Here is a 19904-nt window from a genome sequence, read left to right as displayed (position 1 = left end):
CATCCCACACCTTACGCGCGATAACCTCCCGTCCATCTCGCTCACGTCCGGCGTGGGAAAGACTACCTGGAACGAGAAGGGCTGTACCTGGCCACGGTGATCGGCTTCAAACAGCACCAAAGCATGCAGGACGCTCAGATACCAAATCATCGATCATGGCGGCAGCGCCCGCGACAACAAAGCAATCCTAGGGCTCGACCTGCAGAGCGTGTTCGATAACGTGAAACACTTGGCGATTCTGTCCCAAGTCTCCAAGCTCAACATGGGCGAAAGATCCTACAACTACATCAAGGACTTCCTCACAGACAGGACCACCGAGCTACGAGCAGGCGACCTACAGACGCAAGAGAAGAAGCTCAGGAGCACCGGCACACCGCAGGGATCGGTCATTTCGCCGATGCTGTTCAAGCTGGTAATGATTGGAGTGGCCGAGAAGCTCGCGGACATCGAAGACGTCAGCCACATCATCTACGTGGGCGATATCACGCTGTGGATGACCGGATTTGATGTCGCCTGCTCCTATTAAAGCAGCCGAAAGAATTCTCGTTGTTCGTAATAAAAGAACTGCGATGCTACGGACCACTGGTCTACGCAATATATACGTTAAGTAGTACACACATGTGGAACCTCGCCTGCACAATATGCATATGTAAGAGAACACGAGAAAGCGTTCAAAGTTATCGGTATTCTTTGCTTCAAATTTTGTTTCAAATAAAATTTCAATTCCTATCAGAATTACGCCAACAAATGCAACTCTAATACATTTATTTCTAACAAACACTTCCACTGAAGAGATCATTCCGGCGTTCTTGACGGTCAGTAACTGATCACCAACCCATATACCTTGTTTTGGCTCAACACCAGAAAAAACAAGAAAACACAACGCTTTACCGGAAATAAAATTTCAACAAATAACTTCTGATTCGTTCTTGTTTTTCTGAGATTAAATTAACTCATCAATTTGGGATGACGTGTTATCGACTTTTTCGCCTGATATAGCGTACAACTGTTTTATAGAGATATTATGCTGGCTATATAAGCAAAGCTTTCCATATAAAATTCTCAGAAAAAAATACATAAACGTGTGTGTAAATCAAGGATAACCGCTTCCATCCCTAAAATGATGAACGAAAAAATATAGGCTTTTTAATGTGTTCCTTGCAGGACGCGACATAGCTGCTTTCAAGACTTTTAAAATACTATACCAAAATACTTTAGCTCCTGAGGCAATGTAAACACGACTATTATTTTACTTTGACGGCGGGGTAAACGGGAAAATGATGTGAAACGAATTAAATGCTGTACTATCGACAAGGCAACCGGAAAATAGCATTGATGAACTTACCATATGTAATAAAGTATACAAAGGAACTGACATGGCTAGGAAATTCAGTGAGCACTTTAATATTCTAGTAAATAGTAAATATGATGCAGAAGCTCTGAACTACCTTACGAAATTCACACAAAATTCCCTATTTGCTGCACAAGGAGATGAGTATGAGATAATAATTATATTTAGATCCTTTAATGTAAAAGTGAGGACATCAATAGTTTTAAACTACAACATATTATTTTTGGTATTAACCACCTCAATCCATATTTAACACGCATATACAATCTCGCTTTAAGTACTGGTATTTTCCTCAACATCTGAAAACCGCCAAAGTAACTGTAATATATAAGAAGGCACAGAAAAATAATCTGAATAATTACTTGTGAAATTCAATATTGCGAGCATTCGCAAAGTGTCTAGACAATATTATCTTTATTAGACTGTCAAGATTTTCGACGAACATTTGTGTTATAACACCATCACTGTTCGGTTTCAGCCTCTCAACCTAATGTGCGCTGCGTCATCAAAAGGAATAAATATTAGACAAATATAGAAACGAAAACATTACCCTTAGGTATTTTCCTAGATTCTTCAAATGCCATGGATACCATAAATCACGTAACATAACTGCAACAACAAAATGCTATGACATTCACGGTGTCGTGTTAACTTTACTTCAGGGTTACTTGACCGGTCGGCACCAGTGTGTATGAATAAATGAACTGTCTGTACTAACAAAAAGTAGACATGGTGTACTGCATGGTATACTTAGCCCACTTCTGTTTAGCATTTTTATAAACGACCGCATTAGCGGGGACAGTTCAATAGCATATGGTATTTATGCAGATGACAGCTGTGTTTTTCTGGAAGGAATGTTGATAATCTCATGGCATTGACAAATAACACGTTAAATGGGCTGCGCACTTGGACGGTAAAAATCACCTTATGGAGAAACTCTTCTAAGACAAAATATGTTATTTTCCGGGCCAACTCTACAGCATGCCCTACGTTCAATTTCAGTTAAATGTTAAAAAAATGTTAAAATGTTAAATGTTAAATGTTAAAATGTCAATGTTAAAATATAATACAGTCCCTATTCAAATACATTGGGACCTGTGTTTCATGAATACATGCCCTGAGGAGCACCACAGGAATTACGTAAGAAACAAACTTTGTAAATTAGAAGAAATCCCAAGAAAATGTCACCGCTTATTACCAGAACAGCAAAGATTCATGATATATAATGCTTCATTTACGCCACATCGGCGCTACTGTCACTTAATTGGGGGGGGGGGGGGGTCGGGACTATGAAACCACTACATAACTTCATCATGTTGGTAAACAAGGACATACGTTGCATTGCAGGTATACATACAATGCACCAAGGTTTGAATCATTTGCAAGATTGAAGGTATTGAAGTTTGAAAATACTATTTCTTAACGACATTTAGGTCAGACCTTATCCAAAACAGCCACCACATACGTACATTAGCAAACATAACTCTAAATATCTCTGTACGTTCAACAAGACGCGTACAAACTATGGTTCACAGATGGTACAGTATTGCCAACCCCATGTACTAAATAAATTCAAACTCACAGATGGAAGTTTATGTGCTATGTCTAAAAATGAGGTGTTATATATGGTGTCTGAATGTTTATTTTTCTTTGTTATGCAAATACATCTTGTGCGTTTCTATATGATGGTTTTTGAATTGTCACTCTAAATTTGGCGCACGACTCAAACTCTTATGTACCGCATGTTGCTGCCTTTGTGCCAAGGGAGTGGCGAGGCTAGTGAAGCCGCAGAAATGCAGCTTTTAGCCCGCTGTCTTCATCATAAATTGCACATTCTGTTGTGTTACAAATGTACTGATGTGTTGAAACAAACCAAATCTCAACTCGGGCCTTTGTCATTGAGGGGCCTGCCGGCGCCCATAGTCTGTGTTGGGAAGAACAAATAGGCGACAGCTCCTTAAGCTCCATTACTCGCATCTGTCAAAAGGTGCAGCTGTGTGTCTGGCAAGGAGCTTGAGAGAGGGCACAGTCTTGGGACAGCCAACGATGCAATATGAGAGACTTCAAGCAGCCAGTTCTTTCAATGTTGTGCTAGTTCGTCTGGTATTCCGTTGTCCCACGACGTCACTATTCGCCTGATGCACTGAAAAATAATTTCAATTTGGATCGGGAGCGGCGCTTCAAAGACCAGTGAGTAACACATTCGAGCTGAATTCTGCAAACTCAATCCCTTTGTGGGCTCCTGTTTTTTCAACCACTCCAATACCGGTTGTGAATTCACGCTTAGAGCGCCTTCTTGAGTGTCTCACATGAGTGCCAATATTTTGTCTTCTCAGGAGAACTGGACTCTCCTTTCTTCTCCATGTAGCCGTGCATATCAGCGCTTTTTGTTGCTCACTCCTGCAGCGCCATGCCTGCGCTAGAATATATGTGAGTGGCCCGGCGATGTAACTGGTGAACGGCATCATTTTCCTCAACTCCAGTCAGCATGTCGTCTAAATCAGAGCGTTTGAATAACTTTAGAGCGGTAGTCTCATAAGGCTCATAACCTTGATGTAAATGGCATTGTAGAGCCGCGCTTATTAGAAATGGTCTTGATGTTGTACCGAAGGGTACACAACTGCTTAGACAGTCTTTGATTCGAATTAGGTCTTCTCAAACCGCAGGAATCTCACGGAAAGCCTTGTCAACGAACTTCTGAACGCCTTCTGAACGCCTGCGGTGATACCAATCTTATGCTTGGGAAAAGATAACGTTTTCAACAGCTCTTTGTTGAGGCTGGGGCATTCGTCCAGATGATCATTAAAGGATAACGCTCCGGCAGCAAGAGATGACGCATAAAAACACCTGTAGTTTTGTTGCTGTGGAAGATTCCTTGATGACTGTGGGATGGGGCATGTAATACGTCTTGTCCTTGGCTGTGCAGTGCGGAGCTTCTGGTTCTGCATGATCAACCTTGAGATACTGCGTGACCACCGCATCATGTAAGAGTAGATTTTCGATCTTGGACAAACGTTCATTTTAATCTTTTAAGCTTTTAATCGCTAACGACCGTTCGTCGTTAAGTTTTACGTCAAGGTCCTCAAAGGGGAGGCTTACGCCGTAGCGTTAATCCCGCAGATTAACATTGCTGTTACATTTTTCAAAACAGTCTTAAAATGTTTAGATGAATCTGACTGATCAGTTATACCCATTCTCTCAAGCTGCCAAAATTCCTGCAATGATGTTGACAGATCGTCGAACATGCGGCTCGAAGTTCGAAGCACGCACACTTTTCTGCGTCCGTCGATTGAGACATCTGCCATTGCTTTTTCGGCCTCGCAATACCCACCCGAGTGCTGTGCACCTAGCAACTAGTTTTTTTGTTTATTATTTTTCAGATCTCACCTGCTCCGATTAGCAAACTTATTCATGGTACCTGTAGTGTACCAGGATAAGCAACCGCGTCAGCGAGAGGCCTATAAGGACACTCCATTATTTTGACAAAATTCTTGACATGCGGAATCTGCACATTGTCCTCGCGTTTCCATAGCCTCAGTTTCCACAGGAATTCCGTCCAACTGACTGTGCAGTGAAAGTTTAAAAGTCTTTCGCCATCCAGTGTGGTTGTGACTTTGAGGGCGAAAGACGTATTTGCATAAGTCAACTTCATGTATGACATCGATCTTCAGTTTCCGTGATAATTCTGGGCTAACAAATGTACGTCCGCTCCCGCTCTAAGGGATGCCTCGAACGTAGCAGTAAAACATTGCTGCCCCTCGTCTAAGCTCTGAACGTCTGAAGTAGAACAGCAGTGTCAAATTTCTAATGGTGCTTGCTTGTTGGTTATTTGCGTAGCATGCGTCAATGAACTGCTGAGAGACTGCCTTGGTTCAGGTTTAACCGTCTGTGCTCTGTTATTATAACACATAGATGAAGCATGTGTGCCGGCCCAGTGCGTGCAGCTAACCGTGCGACGGCAGTTTTCGCTCGAGCAGCCGGTCGCCTCGTTGTAGTCCAAGGAGGAGTCGCACTCTCACGCTGCATGATGGTTCTCGTAAAACACACACGTTCCATTTCCACTGTTCTAGAGCACTCCTGCCGACGAAACTAGTGACTTTCGGTGGTGGCTCTCTGCAGCATGTATTGTCCGCTTAACACCTCTAGTGTACCGTGTGCTGTTCTCTCCGTGCAGTCAACCTCAACGCGAAAGTACTGCAGGAGACCTTCGAGGTTTTCTCCTTCTCTTCGCCTTGGGTCCCCATCGTTATTTTCCTTAAGGCTTCTGCGTCTATGGTAATTTACTATGGCATCTTGAGGGATTTCTTTCATTAACACGTAAATACTTTCTCTTAAACCTGGAACACGCTTTTATAACTCAATTTTTTGGTTGTCTGACCTTCCTGGTACAGTATTTCAGGAAACCGCGAAAAGAAATGGACACATTTCTCATCGAGAACAGACCTCCCAAAGACGGTGACGAAAGGACACACAATACACTTGGCATAGAAAGTTTAACGTCCGCTTACGCGGTTTGCATTACCGGCACAGGCTCGGCATTTGCCACTGTAACCACTGTAACCGAATACGAGCTGTTCTGTGCATTTCCTAACACTGCGGACACCAGAGCGGCCAGTATTTATGTCCTTCTAAAGGAAGTCCTTTGCCGTTTTAGTCTTAGCATTGACAATTCTCATGCGCAATGTTATGATGGCGCTACATATATGAGAGGACAGAACGATGGGCAGCAAGCTCTCACACAAGAGGAGCCGCGAGCTCTGTAAATACAATTTCTTGCGCACATACTTAACGTGGTACTGCAGGACATGAGTCAGAAAGTGGGTAAGTGTCGTGATTTGCGGGCATGATATCAGAAAACATAAGGTTTGTTACGTGCTCTCCAAACCGCCTAGATATGTTCCAGGTATTTCAGAAAGAAGGTGAAAGCGTGAATTTCGGAAATTTGGTCCTACGAGGTGGACATTAAGCGCCACTTGTACGGGGTCAATATTTCAGAACTATAGCCAGCTGTTGTCGTTTCTTCATGACCTATCACCAGAAGAACAGAACGATGCCGGAGCCAAAGCAAGTGCATTTTTAAATGCGCTGTCGAAAGTCTATGCATGCTTCATCCTCAAACTTCTGACGCTATTGTTTTCGCGATTAGAAACAGTAAGTGCTGCGTTGCAGAAAGCAGCACTGAGATTTGATCAAACAGAAAAAGTTGTCAAAGTCCATCAGGGAGAGTCTTAGCGGATATAGGAAGGAAGGACTTTGCCAATTTCGGAACAAAACACACGCAAAGGCACGTGAATTGGAGCCGACATTTAAAGACAAGGAAGCTCCTGCGCCAAGCCAAAGGAAGACTCCACGACGGTATGACAGAAGACCTGTACTTCACGTATGTTCGCCGAAGAAATCTACTATCTGCCGTTCTATGAGGAATTGGACACAGTAGAGTGTTCCCTGGACGGCAGGTATCACCAGAAATCGGACAGCACGTGCATGACACAAATTGATCAGTTTTGGACTGGTAATGGGGACAGCACGTACATGTTGATGCTTTACGGGAAAAACTTGAGCCCGAACGAGACAACGTTCATCGTAGTATGAACATAGATATATCAAGGCAGTGCAATACAGCCATGAAAACGTTTCAGGATGTGATAGAGATGCTTTCGGGCGATAGCTGTGAGCAGCTGCGAAATCTTTTGGGTGAGGTGGCTAAGCATGTCAAAACTTTTGAAAAAGCCCGGTCACTTCATGCAGATCTGAGAGATCGCTTTCATGCCTCCGTAGCGACAAAACGTACCTGAGCTCTACAATTGTATAAGCGCGGTTAAATCACAATACAGTTCTCCATGGGCACGAAGAACTCGCCCGCAAAATAAATCTCAATGAAATCGCGGACGAGTTTATTAAGAGATCAACTGCGCGTAGAAACACATTCACAACTGTGCGATAGGATATGTAAAGAAGGATAGTGAACTTCATAACAGTGTAATGGCCAGCTTTATTCAAGCTGTCACGGTCCCTAACGTTAACTTGTACCACCACTCCCCCTGCCCCTAAAATCTCCATTTTGCCGCTTCGTGATTACAGTCACCGCCTTCTGAGTATAGTTCTTTTCTGTTTGTATTGGATGGAGTTTGGCAGCTCGTTAACATTTTTGAAATGTGAGGAGTTTATGATGTGTCTTTGGATTTTATATTTTTACATTATTGTAGTGTTTTGCGTCCTACTGTTTCTTAGACGCAAGGAGTTGAAAATTTCTTTGTAATTTTTGAATTGTTAGCTTATTGTTGCAATGTTTGTATTGTCGAGTACTTCTTAGAAATGAAGGATTCGCAATTAGTTTGTAATATTTGAATTGTTAGCGTGTTGAGGAACTGTTTTCTTACTCAGTGTTTTCTCTCACTTTGACTAACGACGTTGTGAATGTCTGTCAACAGTTTACATGTTGTTCAGTTTCTTTTTCATTTATTTTTGAGTATTTGTGAACCATGCGTTCATTATTTTTAACATATTCGCTCGACTTTAGCAAGAAATAAAATTGACGTTTAAATATATCGCCTGTCCGCCTGCGTACATCTCTTGCCCAGCAGCATGCGTGGAGAAGGCGGGGACGAATGAAAAAAAAGAGAGTGAGAGGCAGGGAATTGCGCCCCATCCCTCCTCCCCCCCCCTCCCCGGCAGACTGAAAACTTGATGCCTATGTGTAGAAGCGAAGTAAGAAAAAACTATTGCTGCAATCACGTTAGAAAGGTAAAATTTTACAATATAAGAACGATACAACGAAATCATTTAATGCATGATGGCTTCACTAGTGCGAAAGTAGAAGTCATTAATGAACTACAAGAGCAACAGCAACAATAGCAGCAACAGGTTCATTAAGCAGCAGGTTCAATAACAGGTTATTTAAATATGAAGGCATGAAGAAGTCAGCCAACCTAATTAGATATATGTTCAATCGAGTCAATGCTGGTGAATTGTTCAATGGGCAGACAGTTCCACTCTGTTACTATGCGAGGGAAGAAATACCTGACAGCGGTAGTTCTGGCACTGTAAGGTTTTAGTGACGCAGGCTGACGATGGCTTGTTCTACGGGCCGTTAATAGGTGTATGTAAGGCTTTGGGAAAAAACAGAACTTACCCTCATAATTAGAAAAGAAATTTAGATGTGCGGGTTTTCCTCCTTAATTGCCCCGTCCCAACATCACGCTCGACCGTTAATTTGCCTGGGGAGTTAGTTAAGCAATATTAAGATAAAATAAGCCTTACTCCTTTACGCTGAATCATTTCTAGGGCATTATAGTTAGTCTTAGTCTAGGGATACCATATCAGAGCTGCATATTCCAGTTTAGGACGGACGAGGTGGGTATAGGCAATTAGTCGGGTTTCAGCGGGAGCATGTTTTAATTTGTGTCTCAACAGGGAAAGTTTCTGGAAAGCAGAGTTGTATAAGTAACAAATATGGAATTTCCCGTTTAGGTTATTGGTTATTGTAACGCCTAGATATTTGTATTAGCTAACTTCGGTAAGTACCAGAGAAGCAAGGCTGTAGGCAAACTATAGCTTATTGCTTTTTTCATAATACTCAGGATAATTGTAAGCAACTGTGAAACGAAAAAAAACCTTGTCTAACGCGCTTGACTTCCCTTTTGGTGTGCCTTTGCACATCATCCAGTGAGTAGGTTTACATGTTTGCTTATTCTTCCTAGGCACGGCCTTATTGATGCAGTAAATACAAATAATTCGATTCTCGTTTCAAGGCTTAACTGTGTCATGGCTTTGAAGCTACTAAGGTGCAAGTCCAAATAATCAAGTGCGCTTTCATCCCGGGTGCGTGAGAAATTGTTGAAAGTAACAAAGTTGCAGCGATTCATTCGGCATGGCTCAAGCGTGCAAGAAAAAGGCATTAGCTCATGATGAGGAATCCTTTTGTCAAATTAGAGAACTGCTCGATGGACTGCTTTATAAGGACAACATCAAGTATTGTGGTCGATTGAGCGCAAACTCGTGTTGGTTGTGTCACGACTTGCTGTAAGTGTTGCTTCAAGATAATGTCACGCAGGGAACTAACATGTGAATTCAATCCGGAAGTGAAGGAGCCACGCACCCAAGCAAAATAGAGGCACTCATGAGCGTGTACCATTATTTGATGTATCGCTAATTCCACCTAGACGTCGGATCGGAAAACTCAGAACCTGTGACAAACTTCTGTATTTTCACTGCTGCTATCATTTAAAAAGTTACGTTGCCGAGTCGAACAAAGCGTGAATCTTGCGTCTTTTTATTGCAAAAGTGTTAGGAGCACTGCAGGATAGTTATGTGGATAGCTGCAGTAGGGTTTCTATTGTTCCCAGACTATTAAATCTGTCAAAAACATTCAAATAAAATAAAGAGATAAAGTGCATTCTTCATTTAAGACGGTGGATGATGTTTCTAGTAGAAGAATTCCACAAAAAAAGTTAAAGAACACGTAGAAAGTGTCGATCACGTTCATCGATTTCTCTGTACACGGTAGCGAAAGAGTTAAGGGTTGGCTTGTTGAGTCTCACAAGATGTGGCTTCCTGAAAACCTTGTTTGTTAGGGTAAACAGTGTTGTAGATATTCGACAACATGCGATTCGCAAATGCAACATGCAATGCTATAGATCAGGGATAAGGTGGTATCGCTGCATCAGGAAAATAACATTTTTTTCTTTTTGTTACAGAGGTAACCTTGCATTTCGCAGAATGACAAGGACTGCCGAAACATACATCCCTAAGTTAAGTTTGTGGTCTGGTTGGTGCCGTGTTACCGCAGGAGAAATTATGCCGCCAGAGCCTACTAAGGATGCTGATCGTATACACTTTGTTTAAAATAATGCTACGTAATAATATTGTATCTCTTGTTGAGCTCAATTTCATCGACAGGGCATCCAGTTATTCTCGACGCAAGCCTAGGACAGACTTGTCTGTTGTACGAGAACACAGTTAGTGGGGCCAGTTTCAAGCAGCGCCCGCTTCTAGCAACGCTGCGGATATTTCAAACAACGGCCATCAGTACAGGTTGCCGTGAAGCATGGAACCTTGTTTTGGAGCATTGCTCAGACAGGCAGGATTCGAAGAAGGCCAGTATGTAAGTATGTAAGGAGGAGGAGGATGAAAAGGAAGGAAGGAAATGTAGGGAAGTCAACCAGAAACGTGCGCGGTTTGCTACGCTGCACAGGCGAAGGGGTTTAAGGGAAGAAATAAAGGAGAGGGAGGGAAGAACGTGTTATCGGTGTGATTATGTGCGGATGTCCATACCTTGACGCATATAAACGGTCACTGAGGCCAGTCGCTTTGATGAAATGTAGCAGTCTCCGCGTCGCTTTATAAGCCTGTGACGCATGGGGCCATGGTCCGAGAACCTCAATTTCTGAAGGTGGTCTGTTATGTAATCTGTTTAACACCCACTGAAGAACGCCGCGTTCATTGTCATTGACATCACAAAAATACAACACGCGCTCAATCGTCTCTTCACAAAGGAGTATGTAGGGGTTAAAGTAAAACTAACTGATCTGATCCTTTAAACAGAATGTAAGCAACATTGAGGTTGGGCGTAGACGAAGTAGATATGAGTGATTTCATGAACTGTGAGATTAATGCCGTAGCAGCAGCTACATTCCGCAAATGGACGCATTGCAAGAATGCATCATTCAATGAGGAAGGTTAATTCACGTGGCGCATCTCAGGAAGGCCACTATGAACTGACGCTATGAATAGTGTTCGAGATGGCGTAGTTAAAATTTTATGAGTATTTAACTTTTGTTATACTGCATGTTTCAGAAGCTGCTGTGATTTCAGTAGCTTCCACAGCTCTTTCTAGAACTCGCGAAACATTCCCTCACGTAAGCAGTACAACCACTGCCTCATTACGATCTTGTTCGAGAAGTCATATCAACATCGCAAGGAACAATGAAGGAGCAATTTCTTTATTGAGGCTCATTTAGCTGGAAAGATCTCGGATAAAAAATTTGCAGTCAAACCAAAGGTCACTCGCACGTACTCCTTTCCAGGCATCGCGCAGCATATTTATCTGCGACGGCGGAAGCGCTGGTGACCTGCAGCCAATCCACCGTAGCCAGCTGGCCCATATCCACCTGGAGCATAACCAAGTGCACCGTACCCTTGCGGCGTGTGACCCCCGTAGGCGTGGCCACTGATAGCCGGCCCATTTGGAGGGTAGCCGTTGCGCCCGTAGCCGCCGTACCCGAAGGCTCCAGCTGCGCTACTGGAGGGGCCGTATCCGTCACCACCGAATCCGGCGTAAGCGTTGTAACCGGGCGCTCCTGCGCCCCCACCATATGTGTTCTGAGCACCACCAGGAACCGGCGGGACAACTGGCGATGCGTTGAACACGACGTCGGCGCTGGCTCCCGGTGCCGTGCCCGGCTCGTTGGTGTCCACTGTGGCGCGGAAGCCGTTGGCGTCGGCGATGTAGTTGACGCGACGGAAGAGACCGTTCACATCGCGGTATCCATACGAGCCAGTCTTCACGTTGTTGGCGTCGCCCTGCTCGCTACGGAACTGCCGGTTGCCGAACTCATCCGCCGTGTCGTAGCCAAAACTGTACGGCTGAGGGGGCTGGGAAGTAAAGTGTGCTATCTTACTAAAACAGTATTTTGGGGAGTCTGATCCCCTATGTAATTAATAATTCCAACTGAAACTTTGCTGCTACGTCAAGTGAGCTTCGCCTACCTCCAAAAGAAAGCTTAGTCACTGTTCTCTGCGAAACTCGTTTTTGCTTGTGAAGCTTATCTACTGCCTCTTGGTATGGGGAAATGGTTATAAAACAGATGTAGAAAAATTGGCAGTACTGCAACGGCGAGCTGTTCGGTTGCTGAACTTCTCAAAACTATACATATGATCTTCTACATAAATGATGCGCTACAACATTCCCAATTTTAGAGACTCTTACAAAAGAAAGATCTGCATACGGCTATTTAAAGAGAACTCCAGCAACACCGAACTAGTTGTAAATCGTTACCTGAGTAGAGACACAGGACAGAGCCTACGTCACACTTCAATAGTAATAAAGAACCCAAGGACAAAATATGGCATGCAAGCGATTGAATCGGAAACTATGTGTTTATGTAATATGTACCCTAACATTGTTGACGAAGCTATAAATTGCAGAACAATTCACAAATTTAAACATGCAATACAAGACATGCTATTTTCTGATCACAGCGTGTTTAACGGATGTCAGTGGAGTTTTAAGTTGTTTGAGGTCAATAGCGACGTTATAAATGTTATACTCAGAATGTATATCTTTTGTTATTAACAGAACGTTCTTATTTCTTGCAGTGCTATATTTATTTATTTAGTTACTTGATCTTTTGCAAATAGTTTATACTTTTTAATGTGGTTAAAACTTTGCTGTAAATAGTTGTGATGTTTTCTGTCTTAGTTGTATTTTATTTTATTACTAAACTGCTACTTCTGCCGCTCCACCGATGTAAAGGCCTTAGTTAGGTGGATTACGCCCTCCTTTTGCCTTACCTTGCGGGCAAACCTTGTATTTGCTTTGCCCAAATAAATAAATAAATAAATGAACAGCTGAAAAAGCCAGGAATGGAGACAACGAACAGGGATGGGCGGCAGCGAAATTAAAGCGTTAACGCCTCTCGAAGCATTGCGTGAAAGTGTGGCTATCTGTTTCTCCCTAGGACATAGGTGAATAGAATTCTCGTGCGTTAGGGACTATTTTATGTTTCAAGTTTCATGGTTTCCGCATTGCAAAATATCACAGCTTGGTTTATACCCTCCTTTACACATGCAGAATTGATATAATTGACGCAATAAAATTTTAAGTGGCATTTAATGACACTGCATAACCTGTTGGTGTAGCGCTATCAATATTTAAAGAAATGGCGCCTTCAATTGGTTTACATGGTCAGCTGCCACGCAGCATCCCGCGGCCTTCGCTTCTATACTAAATAAAACTTCAAAATTAAAGGCTGCCGAATTAGCGTTTGTCGCACTCGCATTTTGCGATATGTAGTGCACGAAAACAAGGCGTAAGTGGAAACCGCCACCGCAATTCGTTTTGAATACTTAATGTTTACCATGAGTCAGTTCCGCTCACTGCAATGCTTGGAAACAGCTACGCGCGAATTTTTACTGAAAGCGTCACCTACAAAGGAGGAAGCGCCGTATCCCTGGTAAGGTGCACCAGCCATAGCAGCGTTGTAGCCGCCGTAGCCTCCGTATCCACCGTCTCCACCGTAGCCACCATAGCCGGGGCCCTGGTACCCTGCTGAGTGGTGCTGGAGTGCCCACGCCTTGGCCACGAAGCAAATGAGAAGAACTTTTACCTGCAAAAAAAAAATAAGGTGCAGATGGCATCATTTCCAGCGAGCTACATTAGAAAACTATACCTAAAGAATGTCGGAGCTGTGTCGATACATGCGGAAACGAAGCAAGGAATTCAGTTTACCGGCACATAATCTTCCAAAGAGTGCAATTGAGACATTACTGCGATGCTTAGGTGAATGCGATAATCAACACAGAAAGCTGCGGTAAATTTCAAACATCATGCCACCAAACGGTTCCGCATATAAGAAAACATTAGGTCGATATCACGCACTCTAGGCAGCAGTTTCAGCGAAGATTAGGTTGGTGTTTGCAGCGAAAGGCGTTCTTTTTTCTTAAGTATAGGCAATATGGAAGCACAGCACACCACGAAGTTGGGCACATTTTCACTGGGAAGGGCGTCGCTCAACCTACACGTGGGGTGCTCCAACGCCGCAGACACGGCAGGCCAAAACCAAAAGTGTATCGCACAGTGTATCCAAAGTGTATCGCACAGTGTAAAACCAAAAGTGTATCGGACCGAACTCGGTCGGTGCGAAGTGTTCGTCGTGTTAGTTGCTTACACTTCTAAAGAACGGAGTCCACTTCCGCTGCTGTCTGATGAGTGCGTATCCAAGCGACCCTTCACTACTTATGACGCTCCTCGGTTTCACCTTTCGGGAAGAACCGTTCAGCGCACTCGTCGGTGCACACGGGCCCACGATGTTACCGCACTGCGCGCACACCACGCCACAACAAACACAATGCCGCGACAGTGGATAACCGGTAGTATGTAGCCTGGTTCTTCGTCGTGGGCAACGTGGTAGCCGACTTGTCTCTACTCGGCAAGACAGCCAGCGCACGACGGTTCGGGAACTGGCTTTGCAAGAATGCAAAGAAAGCGCCACTTAAAAAAAAAAGATATACATTAACTTTAGCTTGCAGTAGTTCTGGAAAACCTACTCGCTCTTGTCAAACCGCCACGCCTTGAAAAATCCTTGCACGCATCGTGTCCAATAAAGCTTATTTCGAAGCTTGGGAAATAATTTCGATAGAAGATAGATATGCCAATAAACCAATGATGAAAAATACATTGCGGACGCTTTTAAAACAGGCGCTATGGCATGGGGGGACGTCAATATGCTATTCACAAATCACCAGATCGGCCATCCGCGCTAAAAATGCGATCTGCTTACCTTGGATAACATTTTTAACTTTTCTCTGTGCTTAACGTCGTACCCTCTGGAACGTCCGTTGCTTTGGTGTAGTGTAAAGAATGCGAGGCCGGGCTTCTGCTCTGGTGCCTTGCTTGCAGCGCCGAGCTTTTATATTGTGAGCGGGACCACTACCGCTCGAATGTCGCAAGGGCACGTGTCAAGTGTGCTGTCGTTACAGTTCCCCACATTGTGGAAATTTAATTTTTTGCACGTCGTGCAGCGTGCTTGCCCCATCCGATGGGCTGCTCACGGCATGTGCTCGGCGCTCTGCGACATTTCTTGAGGGCAGGCAGTGTCAACAAGCATGAAGGTCGTGCTTTCCGTCATGCCGCCGCAAGAATGTGAAAGCTCGTGACGCGTCTCTTGCGTGACCTTTGCTCCCTGTAGCTGTTGAAGCATACGCTGTTCAGTTGCGGTGGCTGGTCAGCTGGCTTTTGCGTCTTTACTTTGATTTAGCGGAAAGCCTTACCTCGGCAAAAACTCGGATTTTCCTATACAGATACACATTTAGCGCAAAATCAAATGCCCTCATCAAACGACCGCTAATACCATTCAAGTTAACCATGTTAGTGTGAAAGGGAAAACTAAATTCTACCGAATGTATAAGGCCACAATTTTTTTACAATGTTCGCAAAAAAGCAGCAACCTGAGTGAAAATGAATCAGATGGTTTACTAATCTCTACCACAGTTCTCTAAACAGATATGTGAATTTCATCTGTTAGAAAGCATAAATGCAACAAATATGACATACGACCTTAGAGCTGACCAGAAATTGCCAAGATGTTTATGGCGGTTTTGTAAACGGTCGGCTAACACATCAATAATATATTACTTGATAGTGTATATTACGTACCTTTTGTCTACTTCATTTTTCTGGATGGCTGAAGTTTGCACAATTCTGATATCCTTCTTTTTTTGCTTTCCCTGTGTTATACCCAGTTGTGAATTTGATACTTCAGTTTCCTGAAAATTAGCGATCCTTAAATTTTATTCTAAACCGTTTTGATGGCCTCGTTATGATCTGCCTTTTTCTAGCCTTTCTTTTTTTGAACTGCAACAAACTTCATGTAATTCCCTGCAGTGGATGCCGACCATAACGATTATCACGGCTCCCATATATTTAGGCCAGAGCTACTCAGGTAAAACTTCCGCCTACAGGAGACAGCGCATCGCACCGCGAATTTGGTTGCCTTTCCTTGTGAACGTTGCAAAACAGGTAATGCGCTGCATTAAAACGAAAGCAATTGCTTAAACGCATGATGACATTTGCCAGTTTACAAGAAACCTGCGGTAAATGACGTGGAAAGATAAGCGGTGGTTGATTTGGGGAATATTAGAAAAGACGCAAGACCTCCCTGTCCATCGCAGCAGTGTCGCCTTTAGACTGACACCTGAATGGCTACATTTAGGGGTTGGCATGACGGGAAGGAGAAGCAGGTGCAATATAGAGTGCATAGAGTAATGAAAGGAGTGCAGACAAAAGGAAGACAAGACGGTTAAGAAAACTTTTCTGTCTAGAACGTTTCGAACGTTTTGCCGAATGGCGGTACAGTGGGGAAAAATAAATTATGTTTATCCATACAACATGAGCGTCATTTTAGGAAGGTTCCGTGCGGGTGTACAGGTGTGGGCGCTGGAGTACGTCTATAGGCTTCTGAAACCAAATTCTTAGGAGCGGCCTTTTTTCACTTGTGGAATATTACATTACCAGGTGCTTGGCGTTCCTTCTGGCAAGGTTCAGAACAATGTCTCCAAGCAGCTATTGATGCTTTTCACGTGCAGTGCACCACAACTACAGTAAAGTAGTTGTGGTGCAACCCTTTCGGCCCTGGTATCTTATAAAAAGGACACGAAGAAGAACGGCTTCAAGTCATGATTAAACGGCTCAAGAATCTGAAACAAGAACTGAGATGACTCCCACGACATCCCCATAAGCATAGACATCACTTTATCCTTCGTCTTCCTCCTCGTAAGGCCGATAGTAAAAAAACAAAATGGCGGATGCGGGCAACGGCGGCTGCAGTGGTAAGCGCAATTTTGTCGATTTTTACTACATACCTACGAGCGTGTTCGTGATTAGAATTTTGTATATATTTTCTAAGGCACTCAAGGCTTCCACAGTTGCACAATGTTTTCTCTCTGGCTAGTACATTTGTCACTTCACGCCACGAAGTGTGTGTCCTATATATAGGACACCAGGCCTCAGTGGTTATAAACCATGGCGCGTGTTGCATCATCATCATCATCATCATCATCATCATCATCATCAGCCTGGTTACGCCCACTGCAGGGCAAAGGCCTCTCCCATATTTCTCCAACAACCCCGGTCATGTACTAATTGTGGCCACGCCGGTCCTGCAAACTTCATCCGCCCACCTAACTTTCTGCCGCCCCCTGCTACGCTTCCCTTCCGTTGGGATCCAGTCCGTAACCCTTAATGACCATCGGTTATCTTCCCTCCTCATTACATGTCCTGCCCATGCCCATTTCTTTTCTTGATTTCAACTAAGATGTCATTAACTCGCGTTTGTTCCCTGAACCAATCTCCTCTTTTCTTATCCCTTAACGTTACACCTATCATTCTTCTTTCCATAGCTCGTTGCGTCGTCCTCAATTTGAGTAGAACTCTTTTCGTAAGCCTCCAGGTTTCTGCCCCGTAGGTGAGTAGTGGTAAGATACAGCTATTATAAACTATTCTCTTGAGGGATAATGGCAACCTGCTGTTCATGATCTGAGACTGCCTGCCAAACGCACCCCAGCCCATTCTTATTCTCCTAATTATTTCCGTCTCATGATCCGGATCCGCCGTCACTACCTGCCCCAAGTAGGTGTATTCCCTTACGACTTCCAGTGCCTCGCTGCCTATTGTAAATTGCTGTTCTCTTTCGAGACTGTTAAACATTACTTTAGTTTTCTACAGATTAATTTTTAGACCCACTCTTCTGCTTTGCCTCTCCAGGTCAGTGAGCATGCATTGCAATTGGTCCCCTGAGCTACTAAGCAAGGCAATATCATCTGCGAATCGGAAGTTACTAAGGTACTCTCCATTAACTTTTATCCCCAATTCTTCCCAATCCAGGTCTCTGAATACCTCCTGTAAACATGCTGTGAATAGCATTGGAGACATCGTATCTCCCTGCCTGACGCCTTTCTTTATTGGGATTTTGTTGCTTGCTTTATGGAGGACTACGGTGGCTGTGGAGCCGCTATAGATATCTTTCAGTATTTTTACATACGGCTCGTCTACACCCTGATTCCGTTGCATGCAAAGGCAGAACTTTTTTTTTGGTAATGTCTACTTTCTTCACGTTTTTTATTGCACAGGCCGAAATTCCAACCGGATTGTTTTATTCAACGGCAAAGCGACCTCGATTAAGACATCTACCTCTCGAGGATCCAGATGTCATGTTTGCTGCACTAAAGCATGGTGACGTGTCGGAGGTCGAAGACGCTGAGGATGACGTGGATGACAAGTTTGAGGCTATTGAAGACCTTTGTGACAATGTGTGTGATGCACTACAGGAGCTCTCGGCTGCCTCCAGCGATGAAGAAGTTGAGAAAGAAACACCGGAGGACAAATCGTGGCCCAGGAGAGCTTTCAGTAAGCTAGCAGCCACGTATCAACCTCAATCATCTGGTGACGAGAATGAGAATAATCTTGCTTGTCTACCGACCCCGTATGAGTATTTTTCTCGGTACGTGCCGAAGAGTGTGTTTGTTGATCTTGCCGAGAAAAGAAACATGTATTCTGTTTCTCAAGAGGGAAAATCCGTTGAAACAAACGAAGAAGTCAGAAAGCTGGTTTCACTGCATCTAGCGATGGGTGTCTTTCCTTACCCACGGCTACGCATGTACTGGAAGCCGTCGCTCAAAACTGAGCTTTTCTCAACTGCGAACATGTCACGAAACCGGTTCGAGAAGCTCAGAAACTACTTACACATTTTTTATGTGAACGGAAACCACAACAACAATGATCGTCTCTGGAAGGTCAAGGCACTTTAGACACATTTCGTGAATGATGTCTAACCCTGACTTTAGAGGAGCATCTTTGCATCGACGAGCAAATCATCCCTTTCAAAGAGAGCTAGACATAAAACAATACATCAAAGGGAAATCAAATCCGTGGCGAGTGAAAGTTTTCATGTTGTGCGGTGCCTCGGGGATTATCTACGACTTCCTCGTTTATCAAGGCTCAACCACTGAACTTGTTCCAGCAGACAAAAAGAACTTCGGAGTGACCGGAGCATTTGTCCTCAATCTTTCGAGGCGAATACCGGATGGTACTGGCCACAAGCTTTTTTTTACAAATAGTTTACGTCCTTGCCAGTTTTGCGGTTGCTTCGTGACAAAACTATATATGCTGCTGGAACAATCCGATCAAACCGGACCCAGAAATGTCCGTGGAAGTCAGAAGGCGAAATGAAGAAGGGGATAAGGGGGTCCTCTGGCTGCCTCGTAAGCAGCGATGAGAAAATCATCATCACGAGACGGCTGGACAACAGAGCTGTGATCAGTGGCGTAGCAATAGAGGGGGCCGGGGGGGCCGTGGGCCCCGGGTACAAGGGGCCAGTGGGGGGGGGGGGGGGAGGGGTCGTTTACGCCTGCAGAAACCCCTCTTTCCGCCGGCTTGACTGGGCGCAAATTGCAAGGAATGCTCCGGCATCCAGTAGCCCGAGCTCATGCACCCGATGCGTTGCGCCGCAGAATTGTCGGCTGCAGCTCTTTCAACACCCTACGAAACAATTGCACGAATGCGCGGCCTAAGAAAATTTAATTCGCGAAATGGTCGCTAAACTACTCGCCTTAGCGAAACGTTTCATGTACGGTGCGCTCGCGTTGTGCGTTCATGCAGGGAGCAGGAGTCACTAAACATACACTGAGGCGTTGTAAGGCGTTGGAGCTCTTGGGTCCCTCTTCCGTTCAGTACGCGCAGCGAAGACGAACAAAGACAGCAGCAAGCGGGCGTTCAAACAGCGCTCCCGGCGCTCGCGTTTACGGCGAAGCGTTCGTTGCGAGCGACGTTGCATAAGTG

At 44.3% G+C, this 19904-nt stretch overlaps 1 protein-coding gene across 1 annotated transcript; it reads right to left on the bottom strand.

Moving 5' to 3' along the window:
* Positions 1-11292: 11292 nt before the first annotated feature.
* LOC135907951 (cuticle protein 64-like) lies at positions 11293-14862 on the bottom strand. Its single transcript, XM_070531688.1, has 3 exons — positions 14851-14862; positions 13501-13677; positions 11293-11944 (listed from the first exon to the last, which is right to left on the bottom strand). Exons 1-3 carry the CDS (start codon positions 14860-14862, stop codon positions 11393-11395), a joined length of 741 nt encoding a protein of 246 aa, XP_070387789.1. The 3' UTR covers positions 11293-11392.
* Positions 14863-19904: the final 5042 nt, after the last annotated feature.

Source organism: Dermacentor albipictus, chromosome 1 (genome assembly GCF_038994185.2).
Source record: "Dermacentor albipictus isolate Rhodes 1998 colony chromosome 1, USDA_Dalb.pri_finalv2, whole genome shotgun sequence".
NCBI lineage: Eukaryota > Metazoa > Arthropoda > Arachnida > Ixodida > Ixodidae > Dermacentor > Dermacentor albipictus.
This window is presented reverse-complemented; position numbering and strand designations above follow the sequence as displayed.